The 20,088-nt window shown below is 39.2% G+C and overlaps 1 protein-coding gene across 1 annotated transcript in view; it reads left to right on the plus strand.

The window, feature by feature from the left end:
• Window positions 1-20,088, plus strand: part of LOC103027673 (tyrosine-protein kinase receptor UFO) — a 62,979-nt gene that overhangs the window by 17,235 nt on the left and 25,656 nt on the right. Inside the window, exons 5-7 of the mRNA XM_022679062.2 lie at window positions 993-1,073; window positions 2,109-2,224; window positions 8,965-9,160. Coding sequence (XP_022534783.2) covers window positions 993-1,073; window positions 2,109-2,224; window positions 8,965-9,160 — 393 coding nt within the window. The remainder of the gene's footprint in view (window positions 1-992; window positions 1,074-2,108; window positions 2,225-8,964; window positions 9,161-20,088) is intronic.

Raw genomic sequence — 20,088 nt, forward strand, 5'->3', positions numbered from 1 at the left:
AGAATATTAGGAATAAGAATATTGTTTTTTTTACAGATTAACAGCACTAATTAAAATCAAATAAACTGTAATAACATAGACTTCGTTCATACTTCTATAAAAGCTGTACACCACCAGACCACTCTCACACACAGGCATTTTTTACAGTAAACAGTGAGTCAAAGCTTTTTGGGATGTGAAATAAATACTTTCAGAGCGTTCTTGTTTATGAAACTAATCGTGAGCTCAGTGCTGAGAAGGAATTTTGTTTTTAGGGAAGGAAACAAAAGAGATTGTGGTCCGAAAGTGGATGAGGAATAGTTCTGAGCACCCTGAACACACATAAACACAGTGATAAAGAGTACACACACACTCTCACACACATATACACACAAGTCAGTGACCACCCTATGTCCATCAGATCTCGTGACCCTTCTTCTGACCCCTTGTTTGGCCCTTACACAATGGAGGCATAGTGTTTCTTAATGCTGCCCATGACCGTGAGTTGTTGAGAATGTGTGAAGAATGTGGTTTGTGAGTGTGTGTGTGTGTGTGCGTGTGTGTGTGTGTGAGTTAGTCACCATTCAAGACATCCTCTATTGCGCTCCTTCAGCACTCAAATTTGTGAATGTCAGAATGTGTGAGAGTGCTCTGTGTGTGTCTATGTGTGTGTAGGAGGGGGTATGTGTATGTGTGTGTGTGTGTGTGTGTGTGTGTGTGTGTGTGTGTTCTTCAATATTCGGCCCCCCAAAAAGAAGAAGTAACTCTAGCCACTCAGCTTTTCTCCTAACCCCAAAATTTGTCACACTTCAGGGAGAACTCCGCTCCCGTTCTCCTCAAACACTGAATCACTCAACAACACAGCTCTCAGAACACACACACACACACACACACCGTACCGGACCAGATAACGACCCTGTAACAAATCCGCTCCAGAATCATGTGCTGACTGTGTTCCTTATGTTTTGTTGACTCTCCTGAAATTCTCTCACTCTCTTCTCCTTTTTTTTTAGGATTAAATAAAACCAGCTCGTTCTCCTGCGAGGCTCATAACCGCAAAGGTGTGGCATCATCAGGTTCTGGAGTCGTAACCGGTGAGTGTGTGTTCTGAGGTGGCAGCTATTAACGCTGAGCTCAGCAGATGACCTGCTCTCACATCCTCTTCTCTGCTTCTTACATTTCCTTCAGTTCAGCAAAGCTCAGGTCAGATCAGAGTATTTACACCTACTGTATATTCACTGAATCACCAGTTGGCAGGTTTATGAATGGCTCAATTTTGTGGCCACTTTGTCAGAAACATATGTTCACGATGTTCCAATAAGTCTGCCATGATAACTCTTTTTTTTTATCATTTTTTGAAGAATAGTGCTTCAAAAAAAGTGTCCCAGAAATAGTAGCTATAAACAGTGTTTTTGTCATTTGAAGACATTTTTTAAATTCAATTAAATTGTATTTACATAGTGCTTTTTATAACGGATGTAAGATAAATGGGCCCAAACCCCTTTATAACCACACCACAGTGATAGGGGCAAGTACAAAACAGTGGAAAGTAAAAACTACCTCATACGGAGACGAAAAATCCTTGGGAGGAACCAAGACTCATTAAGAGGAACCCATCATCCTCTTGTCGACCCAAACAGCACATATAGCACCACCATTGTGTTGGTGATTACAAAACAATGAACTAAAAAGTGGACAAAAGACTTCTGGAGAGATGCTGAGCCTTGCTTTATGGACAGTTACCTACAGCTTTGTGGTATTTGTACTTATAGGATCTTAAATGCCTCTCCGCTACATTCCATAAATTCGGTTCCGACACATCAGCTCACAGATGCCCTGTGCTGCAGACATCACCCTTTAAAGTGATGTGGAAAGAGAGAGCACCATCTACCCACCCAGAGAGAGCAAGGCCCATTGTGCTCTCTCAGGGCTCCGGAAGCTGATGGCAAGCTACATGAACAGGATTCAAACTGGAGAGCTTCCGATCGATCATAGTGGCAGCGCTTACCTCTCTGTTTTATAGTTTAATTTGTGATCAAGTTCGATAACTACTCTGTGCTTGTTGATTGTGACACCAATTTTTTTTTCTCTCTCTTTCTCTCTCTCTCTCTCTCTTTCTTTCTCTCCAGTCCTCCCTGCCCAGCCGCAGGATGTAAAAGCTGTAGAGGTCACTAACGCCAGCATTCGTTTGTCCTGGACTCCAGGATTTGCAGGAATTTACTCCATCGCTCTCTGTACTGTTCAGGTATGAACCTTAAACCCAACTGATTTTAAGTAGACCTGTACTTTAGTCACACTGTATGTCCAAATGTTTGTGAACACCCCATCTATTAACGAATGCATTCAGCTATTTAAAGCTGTATCCGTTGCTGTTGACAGAGATGCGCAAATAAGACAAACACAGCTTGTCTAGTCCCTGTAGAGAAGGTCTATTGCCTTTAAAATATCTGTAGCAGATAATCATAAGATTTATAAAACCTCCCAGCTTTAAACTGTGGAGGAGTGGAGCTGTGTTCTCTGGAGTTATGGTGATAGTGCACCTCCATCCTGACCTCACTAAAACCAAAGCTCTTGTCATTGGATGCAGTTAAATTCTTAATATCCTCACATTGATGCTCCAAAAATCTAGTAGAAATTAGGGGTGGGCAATTTTTACCTTAAAATAATATCACGATATTTCATGGTATTATCGCGATAACGATACTCTTGGCGATATGACAAAAAAATAAACATATTAAAAAAATACAAGAATTTTAGCAGATTTGTAACAGAACTCCAAATATCTCCATATATCCAGGATTAAAGTAAAATAAACTATACTGGACAGATGTAATCTGTCTAGTAGATATTTAATAGGAAATGAGAAATTTGTGATTTTTTCTTTTGCTTAAAACAGCAAAAAAGTAGAACCCTGATGTGATAATTAGGGGTGAGTGTTATGGCACGATATTTCAGGGTATAATATCGTTTACGATATTCAAAAATGTTGGCAATATGGCACACCCCTAGTAGAAATTCTTTCTTGGGCAGCAGAGACTAGATGCTTTTTAATACCATTGATTTCATTGGAAACAGGGAATGAGCAGGTGTCCCAATACTTTTGTCCATATAGTATATGTGTGTATAGTTGAAAGACTTGATTCTAGAAGCTCTTCTTGTGTGACAAGTTTTGCTTTTTTGACAATGATGTGAGTACAAAAGGATCCCACCCCACACACACACACACTCTCATACACACACACACATACTGCCTGGTCATGTTTTACTGGATCAGATTTCACTCTTAGAGAGGCCTCACTGCCTTGTTGAGGTGCTGGTAGAACGGTGTTTGTATATATGTGTGTGTGTGTATAAGTGAGTGTGTGAGAGAGAGAAAGTGAGTGTGTATGTAGGTCTATAGTCCTGTGCAGTCGAGCACCACCCCAGAGCGTCTGTTTCTAATAAAAGCGCCCCCCGTGCGCCCCTCTGCCTGAGCCGCTCTGCTGGAGGAAATGGGGGGAGATGGGGGCTCAGCGGGTCGGGACAGGAGGGGAGGGGAGAAACCTGCAAATCAAAAAATGCTGCAGAACCTCAGAGAAGTGTATGAAACAAAAGAGTGTAGAAGAAACAAAAGGCAGTTACGAAAAGAAAGAAGCAAAACTCAAAGAAATTAATGAAAGAATGAGGACTAAGGAAGATATGATATACTATATTATGTTCTACATTATAAAACATACTTAACTTTAGTTTGAGAGGGACAGAAGTAGTTATGTTTAAAACAAAGAATCAAAATGTTGAAAATTGTAAAAGAATAAAAAGAGAAAAAGAAGATTTAGAAAATAGGATTTAAAAATAAAAAATAAAATGACAGGAAAGGAAGATTTAAACAGGGAAATGAGAAAAGACAAGATAGTAAGGAAATAAAGAAAGATAAAAATATATATAAATAAAGTGTGTTAAACAGGTGTTTTAGAAATTACAGTATAAAATGAAAGAAAGAAAGAAAGAAAGAAAGGCAGGGGTAAGTTTGGGAAGAAAAAATGCTTGCACAAATAAGGGGTTATTCTTTTTGCCTTCTTCTCCATCTTTCATTTTTTTTTCTTTTTTTCTGAATGGAAGAAAAATCAAAGAAACAAAAATCAAAGAAATAAATGAAATAATAGAAACAAAGGAAGATATGATATAGTATATTATATACTGAACTTTAGTTTATAAGGGAAAAACATAGTAGTGGAAATGGTAAAAGACAGCAATGAATATTTATGAAATTAAAAATAGAAATAAAATGACTGTGAAGAAAGACAAAGATATAGATTTAAACAGGGAAATGAGACAAGACAGATGAAAATAAATGAATAAAGCGTGTTAAACAGGTGTTTCAGACATTACAATATAGAATGAATAAAAGAAAGAAAGGCAGGGATAAGCATGGGAGAAACATGCTTGCAAAAATAAAGGGTTATTCTTCATGCTTAAGTTCCTTCTTTTATTCCTTTCCTTTTTCTGAATGCAAGAAAGAAAAGTATTATTGGACAGGTGTATGAGACAGACAATAATGGGACATTTTAAAATAGAATGAAAGAAATATAAAAGAAAGGACAAGAACAAAAGGAAGGGTGTGTTAAACAGTTGTATACAGCAGAACTGAATAGTGTGGAGAGATGATATCATTAAAGGAAGGCTCTAGTGCCTGGATACAATATGAGATACAGTTGGGACATTTTTGGGACAGGTGATCCCTTAAAGGCTTAATTGGCAAAAATAAATCTAGTGACTGAGATATTTCTGAGAAACGCTTGCTGTGTATGAGCGAGCATTATCCTGCTGAAAAAAAGGCCAGTTGGAAGTCCTTCTATGGGAGGCAACAGAACAAGTGGCTGCAGAATGTCCTGCACATATCACTGAGCTGTGATATGTGCAAGTGGTGATCAATTGTCATATGCGATGTGAATCCTTAGATCATCACACCACTAGAAAAGGAAGAAAAAAGAAAGAATAGGCAAGAAGAATAAAAGGGTATGTTGAACAGGTGCACTAAGCAGGACTGATCAGTGTGCAGAGACTGGAAGCAATGAGTCTTTATAGGGAAGCGTAATCAGGTTGATCTGTGAAGGCGTGAGGCAGGCCAGAGGAATGCCCGGGCTGTGTGAGTAAGAATCCAGCAGTGCTTGTCACTTTTGCAGCCTTGTTTATGTACCTGACTAACAACCGTTGAGGTGTGACTCACAAATGACTCGCCCTGCCGCTCGCGTGGAGCTCGAGCCTCCGACACTCGCGCCATAACTGTGTCCTTCCTGTCCTGCAGGCAGAGCCACTTCTCTTTACCACAGAGCTGTGACTCATCTCCATTCACATACCACCGCACGCACTCGCCCATTCATACCCCCCCGGCCCCAATACACAGCCTCTAGTGCTCTATTCACTGTTATCATTGTCTCAGGTTGCACTAGGAATGCCACAAAGCGTTCTGTCCATTGCTTGGACAAGTGGTTGCCATATTGCTAAGTCTAGCAGTTATATCTCTTATCGTTATTTGAAGTTTTAAACCACGGGTTTGAGTGGTTCTTAAACTATGTACCATATTTTTTGCACTGTAAGGTGCACCGTATTTTAAGGCACACTATCATTGACCGTAATAAATAAGCATTTTAAGAGAGACTATAAACAACTTCTAATTTAGCAGGTCAGGTGGTGGTGGAGAGGGTAGCTAACTAAGTTAAGTAAAGCTAAGCTAAGTGATCAAAACTGTACTAAAAAAAGACTTTCTTTTAAAGTCAAACAAGTGCTGAATGTAAATCTACGCAAATTTTTCTCCTGAAAAAATGTGTTTATTTGGGTGAGTAAAGCCATTTTGTTTATTTACAGTAAGCTTAGATTACCGAATTATTCCAGCACTAAGGCTGGAGCATTAGCATTAGCATTAGCGGCTAACCGCAGGCTACAGGCCGATAATACTCCCCTCTGAACAGGGAAATAGCAAGCGTGGTACTTAAGTAATGCTAATGCTCCTCCAGCAGTGGTAGCCGGGGTTAGGAGCAGGCTACACGCCGATAATACTCCCCTCTGAACGAGGAAATAGCTGGTGCGGTTAGTGGGTAATGTTAATGCTGCTCCAGCAGTCCTAGTCAGGGTTAGGAGAAGGCAACGCACCGTTAATACTCCCCTCTGAATGGGGAAATAGCAGTGAGCAGCTAATGCTAATGCTACTCCAACCCCGGTGCTTAAGAACTAAACTTAAAATCCTGAATAAAACTGAAATTTGGCGAAGTGCTCCTTACTGCTCCTTACAGCCTTACTGGTAAAATTAAAATCCGTAGGTATGTATAAATCAGACTCTGAAAGTCCTCTAAAAAATATAATGTGCTCTAAGGTTCTTGAAATTGATCACCCTCAACCAGAGGTTAATCGCAATGTAACACCAGAACGCAACTGGATTTCCAGTCAGAATAAATCAGCTTACAGAGAAGAAATCAGCCATACGCAAGCAATGTCCTCAGTGAACTAATGAGAGTTTTGCCACACAGTAACACAGTTGTGTTGGAAGAAGAACAACAACAATAAGGACCCTAGTACATAGCCCTGTGGTACACCACTGTTGCTGGTAATAGGAAGGTAAACTTCTCAAGTTTGACGCACTGAGGTTAATACTTTAGGAAGTACAATTTTCTTACTTACCCCAGAATGCTGAGTTTGGCGAAAAGTAAGACTGAGGTTGAAAAACTTCCAGAATTGATTAATCGGCACATAACGAGAGATGATCAGTAACATACAGTTACTTTGCAGTGCAGATGCAGACTTTAGAAGTGTGCTGACACAACCCCATAACATGATAGACCCTCAATTTTTGGACATTCTGCTGAAAACAGTCTAGATGTTCCTTCCTTCCAAAAAAATTGTCTGACCAAAATATACATTTTCACTGTAAGATGGTTGATCCCAGATGCCTTTGAGCCCAGAGACATTGATGCAACTTCTGGACATGGTTAACATAAGGCTGAAAGATTTAGACAAATGAGATTATGATTAATGTTGTAACTAGTGTGGTACAACATAAGCCGAAAATGAGTCTCCGTTCAAAAAATAGCTTTGCCAGTTTATTCAAAGAATCTTTTTGGTAAAAAAATGTTTTTGTAATGCAGTGGATAATGAAAAATAAAAGAAAATGAATCAACGTTTAAGGGAAAAACTATCCGCCCCTCCTGGTCAGTTACCAGGGCCCATGCTGATCTAAGCTCTTAGCCAGCATATCTCAACTTGATCTCAATGTGTTTAATTAGACTGTTCTAAAGCTCCATAGGTTTATGTGTGTTGCTAAAATGCATAGTCAACCGTACATATCTCAGAAAGTCAACAAAAACTGATTAAATGTACAGTTTTCGTACCAACAGGCTTTTTTTTTTTGCACTGAGGGTCATTTTCGATGTAATTATTGAAACTGTATTGTAGTACTTGACAAAGGATATCGAAAATGTTCAGTTTAGGCTTGTGTTCTTGCCATTTATGCACTGAAACTCATCCCAATTCCACAAATCGAAGAAAAATGTAAATTTCTTCCAATCTTTCTTTGAGTAACATTGTTTTCAAACATTCCAAAAATGTTCTCATGCCTTTGTTGACAAACTGGAGATTCTCTGATAATCTTTGCCCCTCAAAGACGTTTTTTGTAGATCCTTCTTTTGTACCAAACCATGATTACGATCCCCTGTTTGCCTCATTACTAACCATAAATTAGCCTGTTGATTACATGTGTCATGTTTCCTATTTTAACTCATTCGTTGATGTTGCAAAGTGGTTATCAAAGACTGCTTTAAATTGCTTTAAACAGTTTCATGCCTTTCAGGAGAGGCTATCTCTCTCTTTCTCTCTGCAGTAGCTCCCGTTATTGCATCCACTACACAGCCGCGAACAATTTGAGGCAGTACGGCCTTTTCATGTGGTTTAGGAGCTGAGTGAGGGAAACTTTTGTGCTGGCGTTCGGTGTTTTGATGCTGTTTATTGTGCCGGCTTTGCAAAGACAGCACGTTCCATTCCCCCTGCTGCTTTCTGCTGATGTGAATGGTTTTCATGTGTCCTGCTGGGCCCAGAGTGTGTCTCGCGCTGCAGCCGAATGCTAATGACCTCAATCAATAAAGAGTACAGTGTGGCGCACAAAAGCAGCCAAAACCAGCAAGGCAACGCCTCGAGGGCTGCGAGGGAGAGTGTAGATAGGGAAAACTACGCTCAGATAAGTAACGAAACACAGCCGCTTTTGTGATGAATCTGTAGAGAAGAGGGAAAATGAGGAAAAGAGAAAATGGGAAGTGAGAAGCAAGGACCTTCTGTTTGTGCTGAAATGAAAGCGAATGGCCAAAAGTGCCTCAATCATCAAGTTATTCCTGTGGCCGTTGAGCACCACATTGCTCCACTAACCATAGTATACCAAGTATATTGATATTTTTACGTTTTCCAACCATGCTTAAAAAAACACTTTTTTACAGTTTCTGACATTTATCAATGTTTTTCTTATTCGACTTGTTTACTTTTGTTCACGAGGACAGTCCATCATTGTAAGAGCATTTTAAGAGCTGTGAATAGTTCTGCACTTTAAAAAACATTGTAGTTCCTTTGCCCTATTCTTCTAACTTTTATCAAGAACTGATCAGAGTACATTTTTCAGAAGATATTGGTGAATTAGGAACTGAAAAACTTATTTAAGTATATCTTCACATGGCCAATTTAACCAAAGCCAGTATTCATATATCAAATAAGCATAAATTATACTGTTGTGTTCACAGAAAAACTATTTTATTCCAAATGTATTTTATATCCTGTTTCACAAACAATAACTTACTCCAAGACCATGAGTTTGTATAAAAATAATGATAATGAAACAGAATAATAAAGCCGGCAAAATAAAAGTAATGTAACAACAAACACATGTCAGTTATTGCATACAATATGATATGGCACACCCCCAACTGTGACAAGTTATTAACTGTTTTTATTGGTCACATTTATGCTTTGCAGTTAAGAGAGTCAGGAGAGGACTCCATCTTGAATCCAGATCACATGATTCACAACCAGAACGTTAATGTCCCACCTGCCAGTCATCTGATCTCTGACCTCGAGCCTTTCAGCCAATACGACGTGAGAGTGGCCTGTCGGAGCAGCCAGGGAGTCTCTGATTGGACTCAATGGGTGACTATCCGCACCAGTGAAGGAGGTAAGCAGAAGCAGGGTCAGAGTTATTGTGAGCAGAGGAACTTGGACACTAAACAGCTTGTTAAACAATGGTTGTTGAACTTTCCTTGAACTGTTTGCCTCCTCGTTGTTCTTTCTTTGTGTTGTAACTTCGGACATAAAGTGGACAAAGCCTCATTATGTCATCAGTTTGCAGTTTGGAAGGCCTGTTTTTTGGACACTGAACCAAATTCTCAGATACTTAGATATTAAAGATAAAGTATTGTGAGATGATTTGGGAAAGGAGTGATTTTGCATTTAAATTTGAAAAAAAAAAAAAAAAAGATCTGGTCCCCTAGCAATAGTTAAAAATCGTTGACTATTGAGCATAAAAAGCATCAGTGCTATAAAAAACTCAAGTTCTATTTGAAACAGAATAAATAAGAATACAAGAGGGGTCCTAGCACACAGCCCTGAGGTACACCACTGTTACTGGTAATAGGAAAGGGAATTTTTTGTGTTCGCTGCTTTGAGGTTAATTCTTTGGGAAGTACGTGTTTTTGCTAACCCCAAAATGCTGAGTTTGATAAAGAGCTGGGTTAATATGTAACAACTACTTCCATAATTCATGAACCAGGCCATGGAAATGTCACATAATGTCATGAGTTTGCATTTTGAAAGACTGTTTTTTAAGAAACAAAATTGAAATGAGAGATTAAAGATAAAGTACAGCCGGGTTTATGTAGTGGTTTATGCAGTGATTACTGAATAATTCTTTATGTAGCTGCTTTTTATGATAGATTTATGATATTGTGCTAGAATTGGTCATAATTGTGATAGCTTTTGATCATTTTAATCATTATATCACCCACCTCTCATCTTCTGTAATACTAACAGCTGAATATGGTGAAACAAAGAATGCTGAGAGGGGTCACTAAGTGAAGGAGTTCCAGTATAGTGTACAGTACAGTTTACTCACTGCTATTTCTGAGCAGTGTAAATGAGCTGTGTGATGTTTATGTACTGTAGGTGCAGTTTGTCAATCACTACACTACACTATTTAAAGGTAAACTGCCAAGGGAGAGGGTGGGGCCAAGCGGGAAAGAGGGAAAGTTGAATACTGTGGGTATGAGTCTGAGTGTGAATGTGTATCAGTTTCTTTTCACTAATTTTAAGGACAAAAACAGGGCTAATCCACAATTTGTAAGTTTCTGAATCAGTTTCTCTGATTTTGCTATTTATAGGTATATGTTTATGTAAAATTAATATTGTTGTTTTATTCTATAAACTACAGACAGCATTTCTCCCAAATTCCAAATAAAAACATTGTCATTTAGAGCATTTAGTTGCAAAAAAGGAGAAATGACTGAAATAACAAAAAAGTTGCAGAGAATTCAGACCTCAAATAATGCAAAGTAAACAAATTCATATTTATAATGTTTTAAGAGTTCAGAAATCAATTTTATATTTGGTGGAATAACCCTGGTTTGTAATCACGGTTTTCTTGCGTCTTGGCATGTTCTCCTCCACCAGTCTTACACACTGCTTTTGGATAACTTTATGCCACTCCTGGTGCAAAAATTCAAGAAGTTAAGTTTGGTTTGATGGCTTGTGATCATCCATCTTCCTCTTGATTAAATTCCAGAGGATTTCAGTTTGGTAAAATCAAAGAAACTTCTCATTTTTTTCCAGACCTGTATATTTGACATGCCAAACATCATGGGCTAGGAACTATCCAATGACTTTTGGCAGGTCTGTGTATTGAAATAGTGATGGGATAGCAGTACATATTGATAATAAAATGTTACATCAGAACACGGCTTGGAAATGTCCACATATATGTTATGAGGTGTTTTCTAGTAAGTAAGTTTTCCCAACTGGGAATACTTTATTTAGTCATGAATGAAGGCACTCTCACTGTGGGTGGTAGTAATGATCGTGATCTACGGTGTCTGGCTAGTGTTGTCCATTCAAACAAACCATTAAGCAACTCTGGTAGAAATCATCACATGAAAATTCGGTGCATGCCTCACAGACATGTCTAACAGGTCATTACAACATTCTTTAGCTTTTATTGGACTTGGCAAAAGTCATGGGACACTAATTCCTAGTATTTATATACAGTATGTCTGTTTGAAGGTGTGGATGCATGTTTAAAAATGAGTGAGCAGTTCTTTCACAAAACTCCTGGTATGACAGTGTGTGGCTCCACTGTGTCTGTGAGGCAGCCCTGAGATTTTCCATGCCAGCTAATGGATGAAGAAGTGTTTGGAGAATGAAAAAAAGAGAGAGTTAAGGAGGTAGAGAGAGAGAGAGAGAGAGGTGGGCGAATGGTACTTTCCATAAAGTGCCATTATGAAATCTTCCTGTAAACAGAACGTGGAGTGCAGGAGTGGAAGGTCAGTGTCAGCGGGAGAAAAGCAGAAGAGGAGGATATTGAGCATGAAAATGAAGTTTCTCAAGCTTATCACACTTTAGAGGCCACTTTTAATCATTATCATCATTAACCATTATCGAGGATGCACCAAAATGAAAAAACGTCTTTGGCCTAATCTGAAGCCTAACAAGATGAAAATTACTAACATACCAATAAAGAACAGTACATTTACCTCAGTAGTGCTATTCTAATCATGAATTTACCTCAGTAGTGCTATACAAAAAAGTAATTTATCTCAGAACATCTATTCTTAAGTCAAGTCAGGTCAAGAGGCTTTTATTGTCATCACATCTGAGTACAGGTACACAGTGCAACAAAAGTACCATGGTGCAATATGGAACAACATGCACACAACATGAAACAAGCAAAAATGCAGACGTGCATACAAACAAACATACGATACAAAAAAAGCCTGCAGAAAGCCTGCAAAAAATAAAAAATAAAAACGTTAGAGGAAACACTGCAGTGTTCAGTCTTTAGTATAAGTTATTAGTTCTTTTTACTTGTTTGTTCGAACACAGAAAGGGTTTGCCATATCATTTGGGTTGCCACATACAGCTCTGGAAAATAATAAGAGACCAAATTGAAAAACTCTGGAGTATAATCAAGAGGAAAATGGATGATCACAAGCCATCAAACCAAGCTGAACTGCTTGAATTTTTGCACCAGGAGTGGCATAAATTTATCCAAAAGCAGTGTGTAAGACTGGTGGAGGAGAACATGCCACGATGCATGAAATGTATGTGATTAAAAACCATTATTATTTCATTGATTTCTGAACTTTATGAATATGAACCTGTTTTTTTTTGCATTATTTGAGGTCTGAAAGCTCTGCATCTTTTTAGGTTATTTCAGCAATTTTTAATTTTCTGCAAATAAATGCTCTAAATTGAAATATTTGTTAATTTTACTCAAACATATACCTATAAATAGCAAAATCAGAGAAACTGATTCAGAAACTGAAGTGGTCTCTTAATCTTTTAAAGAGCTGTATTCTCTCCATCCCTTCCATCACCTTCCTCCCATCATACTGTTAGAACATGCTCCTCTCTACTTACTTTTTGCTAACATCTCTCTAAATTGGGGGTGAGAAGAAATCAAAATTATATGAAAACAGTATTTGGTCATTTTGCCAGGCTTTGTGTATAATGACTAAGTTTGAGAGTGAGGTAATGAGATTGTAAGCCGTTGGTCTATTCATCATGATAGTTTGACAAACTGGCTTCTGCTCTATAAATGGTCAAAAGCTGTGGGGCATTCACCTTATCATTTATTGTCCTGTGCTTTTGGAGGCACCTATTTCTCTACAGCGCTTTTAAACAAGCTGTGTAGGATGCTCTAAATTTAGTTGTGAATGCAAATATTTCTCACAAATCATCGTAAATGCAGCTGATATTATATTCTAGTCTCTGTATGAGAATATAATACATATCAGATGGTCTGTGTTCCTGTGTGTGTACTGTCCAAGGCTGAGTCTGTTGATGGAGGAAAAAAATTCAAATTCATAGCAGACGTTGAATTATTCAGGAAAAGGGACAGAGAGTGCCCGAGAGAGAGAGAGAAAGAGAGAAAAAGAGAGACAGAGTGAGAGAGAGAGTTATAAACATAGTGTAAAGAAAGACTCAGATTTTCCCTCAGTGAGCTTTAATTCTGCACGCTGACCTATGACAAGACTGCAGTGTGTGTGGGGGTGTGTGAGTGTGTTTGTGTGTTATAGGCTGACATAGCCTGTGTATATTTAATCCCCCATGTGTGTGTGTCTGTGTGTGTGTGTGTGTGTGTCACGTGTTGACATCCAACATGTCTGTCTATTCACACACCGATTCAGTGTGATCAGATTATAGGCCTAATCCCATTCTGCCACTCCCCCTCTTTCTCTTCTTCCTTTATCTCTCTTTCTCTCTCACTCCCTTCTTTATCTCGATTTCCCACCTTTATCTTTCTCTACTTTTTTTAGATGTCTGTCCCTCTCATTTCTTTATCTTTCTTCTTCTTTCTCATTCTCTCTTTCCTTTCTCTCTCTCTCTCTCTCTCTCTCTCTCTCTCTCACTTTCTCACTCCCTCCTGTATTATATCTTTCTCTACTTCTTTTAGATATCAGTATCTCTCTCTCATTTTTTATATTTCTTCTTCTTTCTCAATCTCTCTTTCCTTTCTCTTTCTTTCTCTCAAACCATTCTTTATCTCTTATTTCCGTCCTTTATCCCTATTTCTCTACTTCTTTTAGATATCTGTATCTCTCCTTTGTTTATCTCTTTCTTCTTCCTTCTCTTCTTCCTTCTTTCTCTCTCTCTTTCTTTCTCAATCCCTTCTTTATCTCTGTTTCTTTTTTTTCTCTACTTCTTATATATATCCATCTCTCTCATTTCTTTACCTCTCACTCCTTTCTTTCTCACTTTCTTCTTACTTTCTCTCTCTTTCCTTCCTTTTTTCTAACTCTCTTTTTTCATTCATATCTCGCATGCACTTTTTTATTTTTGTTTCCCTTCTTTATCTTTTTCTAGATATTTTAAATGTGTCTTTTGTTACTTTATCTCTCGGTTCTTCCTTTCTCTCAGTCCTTTTCTCTCTTTCTTCCTTCCTTTCCTCTACCTCTCTTTTCTTCTGTATCTCTCTTTCTTTTATTCATCTCTGTCTCCCTCACTCTCTCTCTCTCTCTCTATTGCCAGTGAGAGTTTTTGGGAATTCCACAGATTCGGATCAGGCATGCATTTCCTGCGTTCCTCCGGCCGGCCGCACTCATTCCGTTCTCTCGCTCTCTCCTTTCATGCGACAGCGGGGTCTCCTCTAGACTGATCCCGAGTGACCCCGGGATTCTCTTCATCCCAGAAAAGAAGAGGATGAAATGCAGGAGCTGACTGTGGGAAAAGAGAAGGAGGGAAAAGAGAGAGAGGGCGAGAGAGGGAGAACAGGAAAATGCAGAGGAGGAGGAGGGGGGAGAAAAAACAACATACTCTCTGCCTGTTTCCCAGAGCCAGCTTTACCCTGGGGAAGAGTGAGAGGGAGAGAGAGGGGGAAAAAAGAGAGAAACAGAGAGGTGAGGGGGAAAAGAAAGAGAGAGAGAGTGATTTTACATGGGATATAAGTAGAGAGAGAATCTGAGAGTATCTGTTTCTTAATTATCCAACTGTTGAGATTCTTGGCAATAAAGCTCTGCTGAACTAAACACAACCGAGAGAGAGAAAGAGAGACAGACAGAGACAAGGGACAGAGAGAGAATGAGAGAGAGGGGGAAGAGGAAAAAAGAGAAAAAAGGAGAGAGGAGGGACGAAGGAGAGGGAAAGCGAAGGGGACAGATAGTAAGAAGGAGGGGGGGTCTGTTGATACTTTGGCAATATATATTAATGTAGTCATGCCAATAAACTAACATACAAAAAGTAAAAAACAACAACATAATGTAAATTGTTCATGTATTTTAATTACACCTGTATAAGTTGTGAGATGTTATCTTGTGAGTAAGGTTGAGCACTCTACAGCATGCTCATGGCAAGGTGAATTAGTTCAAGTGAGGCATTTAACAGACCTTAAATCCATGAATATATCAAAGCGGGCATTATCACCTAAAGTGGACAGCACAGTGGGTGGTAATGATTGTGACCAACGGATTCTGGCTAGGATTGTCCTGGCAAACAGATGGTACCTGTCCCATGATATTTGGCATGTCAGTGTAATATCGCTTTGGTTAAAGTGGCTATTTAAATGTGCAATATAAAGGCAAGTTCAGTAGTTGTTGGTCAAAATCTAAAAGAAAAAAATCCTTTAAAACTCTATTTATATTTTTTTCCAACTTAAAACTAATCTCCATTCCTTCCTTTCTGCAGCTTTTAGCATCTCTCTGTGGTTTGTTCTGAACACGGTGTCACTGTAAGAGCATTTCCAGTACAGAGGATTGTGTGTGTGTGTGTGTGTGTGTGTGTGTGTGTGTGAGTCACTCTTAACTGCTGGCGTGCTCGACCAATTAAACTGCTGTGGCCTCCAACAGCAAACAGGCTGATTTGTGACTAATTGCGAGGAGCTAAAACAAGAGGGTTTTAGGCCTCATAAAGCCGAAAGCAGCAGATGTGTTACAGGGCATGATGGGAAACATTTGACTCATTTAAAGCCTCAGCATTTTTCAAACGTTTATGGCTGGCACACTCTAGTGTGCAGTATTTAAAGAAACCCTTATCCCGTGTTTTTCTTATGTTTTATTTTCCAGTTAGGTTGTTTATGTGTTTTTTTTAAATGAATAACCATATTCCAGCCTAATCACAGACACAGGAATGTGCCTATGTAACTGTTATATGTAAATTGCCTCTGTACTCTGTTCTCTGTTCTGCTTCTCATCCAACAAGCTCCAAATTGGTGGAGCTAAACTGTTGTGAGAACAAAGTTGGAATCACATTTGGAATATATTTACTTACAATGTCTGTGAACAATCTATAGCTCAGGAGGGCTCTGTGTTGTCCAGGAAGCTAAGCGCTGCCACTATGATTAGGAGATTGCAGGTTCGAACCCTGTTCATGTAGTTCATGTAGATCCATCAGTGGCTGGAGCTCTAGGAGAGCACAATTGGTATTGCTCTCTCTGGGTGGGTAGATGGTGCTCTCTCCCCACATCTCTTCAAAGGTTGATGTCGATCAGCACAAGGCTGCGTCTGTGAGCTGATGTATTAGAACCGAGTCGCTGCACTTTCCTCCGAGCGCGCAGTGATGCTACTCTGCAATGCTACATCAACAACAGTTTGAAAAGAGGCGATGGCTGACTTCACATGTATCGGAGGAAGCATGTGCTAGTCTTCACCCTACTGGTGTTGGGGCATCACTAGTGATAGGGTGAGTGGGTTGGGTATTTCGCTGATTAATTGGGGAGAAAATGGGGATAAATTAGAAATAAAATGATTTAAAAAATAAATAAATCTATAGCTCTCGCAAATTAATACATCTACATGGTTTGTGACTGTTCCTTATCTCTCAGCTCTCAGCTTGTCCAGAAATGCATGTTCTTGCATAATACTGCGTAGTTTTTAAATGTGATCACTTGTCAATTGTTTCAAATGTATCAGGCCATAAATAGCAAATACAATTTTAAAAAGTACAGGAATTAAGTGTCATAAAGGATCTATCACAGTACATACATTACATATTAATATATGTATTGTTATGCATTAATAATCAGCTATAATGGGCGAGTCATTTTTGATAGAGAGAACACAGTAGTTAAAACATGAAATGAGCACAGCAGTCGGGTTTACAGGGGAAATTAGAAAGGCCAGAGTGGGCAGGGCAGGGCTGTTACACTGTGTGACTGTATATAAGACCACAGTGGTCAGTGGTGAGTAAGATGTGCCGTGGGCGTGGCTTCAGCTCAGGGAATCAGTGCAGCACTGTTTTCATCAGAACTTTCCACAAATAGAGGCGAGTGAAGGTACGCAAGAAAGGAGAAGCGTGGGATTTCTTTTTTTTTTTAGTTTACATACACCCACACACACACACACACTCCAAAACACACATATACTCCCAAACACTCACACACACACACTCCCCAACACACACACAGCACTGTTAATGCTACAGCTAGATGTGTCACTTCTGTCTTTCTTCCTTCTCACTTTCATTCCTGTGTTTTTCAGCCGTGTCCTGTCCAAAACCAAAAAAATCATACTGGCGTGACTTTCTCTCTCCCTCTCTCTCTCTCTCTCTCTCTCTTGGCTCACTCTGAACCTGCTTTCCTCATTTTTTCCTCCAAAATGCCCAACCCTTCTCTCTCTCTCTCTCTCTCCCATCTCCTCCCTGCTGGCCGAGTCCAGAGTTCTGTAAGTCTTTCATTTCTCTCTGTTTGGCTTGAGCTGGAAAACATGTGGGAATTTGTATTAAACAGGTGAAAGAGAGAAAGAGAGAGAGAGAGAGGGAGAGTCAGAAACAAAGGATAAAAAAGAGAAAATGGGAAAAAGAAAAAGTAAGAAGGAGAAAAAGAGTAAAAAGGGGGAAAGATGCAGAAAAAGTAAGGGAAAGGCAAAAAGACAGCAGTGGAGAGAAGGGAAGAAAAAGGACCACATAAAAGAGAGAGGAATAGAGAAAGAGATAATAAAAAAGCAAGGGATGTTACAAAAATAAAAAGTATACAGTGTTAGGATAAGAATAAAGAAAGAAGGAGAAGTAGCGGGAAAGAAAAAATGATAGGATAGGGTAAAAGACAAAGAAGAGCAAGAAGAACAGAGAGAAGTGAATATAAGAAAAAGAGAGGGAGAGTAAAAGATTGAGAGAGAGAAAGATAGAGGAAAGATAGATAGATAGAGGAAAATAAAAAACAGATAAAGAGAAAGAGAAAAAATGAGAAAAAGAAACAGTAAGAATGAGAAGAAGAGTAAAAAGGGAAAATGATGGAAAAAGAAAAATATTGAGGGAAAGACAAAAAGACAGAGCAACAGAGAGAAAAGGGACAGCAGGGCTATATAAAAGAGAGAAAAAAGAGAGAGATTAATAAAAACAAAATAGGTAAGTAAGTAGGAGAGAGTATATAAATAAATAAATTATACAAAGAGAAACGGCAAAAGAGAATGTAAGAGAAAGAGAGGGAGAGCAGAACATTGAAAGAGAGAGTGATGGAGAGGGGTGTAGTGGTAGTGTAGTGTTGAGAGTTCTGTTGGTGCCGAGGCACATGTGGAAACAATCAGACTGCCAATGCTTCCTGATAGCATCATCAGAACCTGCAGCCAGAGCCCTGCGACACAGAGCCAGAGAGTGTGTGTGAGTAAGAGTGCAGCATGAGTGTGTGAAAGAGGGTGTGTGTGTGTGTGTGTTGTAGTATTGTAGTATGTGTAAGAAACAAAGAAAAGAAACGTGCTCTGTGCTGCAGCAGAAGAAAAAACACTTAATCTATGCGTTCACAGAGTTCACTGAGTTTCTACACTCACACACACACACACACACACTGCTATTTCCAGCCTGTTATTCTGTTGGATCTGTTCTCTCTGAGTTCAGCTCGTTTGGCTGCTGGTGTGTTTTTCTTCTTGTGCCGCGGAGCAGAGACGGGATAGGAGTGGGAGGGGGAGGGCACCGAAGTAAGGAAGATGAGGAAGAGCGAGACCAGACAGAGAGAGGGGACCTGTGTGTGTGTGTGTGTTTTTCCTCTGTTTAGTCCCTACATTTTCAGGACTAAACAGAGAAAAGTGTTATTTTTTAATAGTGCAGGCAGGCAGTGTAGTACCTGTATCTTCTTCCTCAATAGCCATGCCTTTGTAATGTGTGCAGCACGTGGTTTTGCATTGTCTTGTTAAACAATGCACAGACATTAGGTAAATTGGATACTCTAAATTGCCTAGGAAAAAAATGAATACTCTAAATTGATCGCTATGTACTTTTCTGCACTAGAGGTTAGAGCTGGGCGATAAATCAATTTTATCGATTAATTCGAATTTACAGTTAAGGACAATGTGTTTTTATGAAAATCGACTTTCTCTGAGTTTTAATTTCCACCACAACGCTCCCCTGTGTGCTCCAGTACTTCAGAGTGAGCTTAGCCCCTCCCTCCCGCGCACACACCCCGCCCCTCTCTCTGTCCCCCGCGCGCCCCGCCCCACCCCCCAACACACGCACACACACACAACATGACAGCGGAGCTTAAGAAAGGAGCAACTAGCTCCGTGATCTGGAGTTGGTTCGGTTTTGTGGCGTCAGACATGGACCTAACAAGTCCTCACTGTAAGGTGTGTTTAAAACCGCTTGCTTCTAAAGGAAGCAGCACAACCAAATTCATCTCTACACCTTAAACAGAATCATGTAGCGGAGTGGTGTTGTTAGTGCTGTTATTAGAATGAACGCAGCAGCAGCTCTAGCTCCACATCTAAAATAAAACAAGCAATTTTCTCTAACACCTTCATCTTCCAACCGTGTACCAGGTCCTGTATGCACTACAGACGTTTTACTTTACTTACTTAATAGCATATTAAATTGTACTTGTTTCTATTTTGTCAGTTTTATCAAAAAGGGCAGCATTTTATTTATTTCTATTTGTTTTTTTAGGGTGTGTTTATTTATTTATTTATTTTAAGTTTGAGGGTGCATTGTGTCACAATCTAAAATATGATGGAGAAAGCTAGATGTTCTCACTGTTTACAATAGTTTTTACAACTGGCTGTTTTTGCTTGCACTTTAACCAAAAAGGGGAAATTTAAGTCAAAACAAAATTAAAGCTTGTTTTTAACCATTTCTTTATCATCTGTAATTAGATTTTTAGTAGGGGAAAAAATTGGTTAAAATCGAAAATCGGATTTAATTTATTTTGGGCCATATCTCCCAGCTCTACTAGAGGTGATACAGCCCTATATTATGATGGACAGTATATAATGTAGGTAGTAGGGCTGCAACGATTAGTCGATATAATCGACAATGTTGATTATAAAAATCACACAAATTACTGGGGACAGAAACACAATGGAAAAACGGTAATGGGCTAAATCACACAAGTTTACAATCAACTCGACCTGCGTCTCTAAAAGTGTCCAAACACAACAGAAACAGGCTTTTAAATGTTCTGGACTTTTCTACGGGCTT

This window comes from Astyanax mexicanus, chromosome 4 (assembly GCF_023375975.1).
Source record: "Astyanax mexicanus isolate ESR-SI-001 chromosome 4, AstMex3_surface, whole genome shotgun sequence".
Taxonomy (NCBI): domain Eukaryota; kingdom Metazoa; phylum Chordata; class Actinopteri; order Characiformes; family Acestrorhamphidae; genus Astyanax; species Astyanax mexicanus.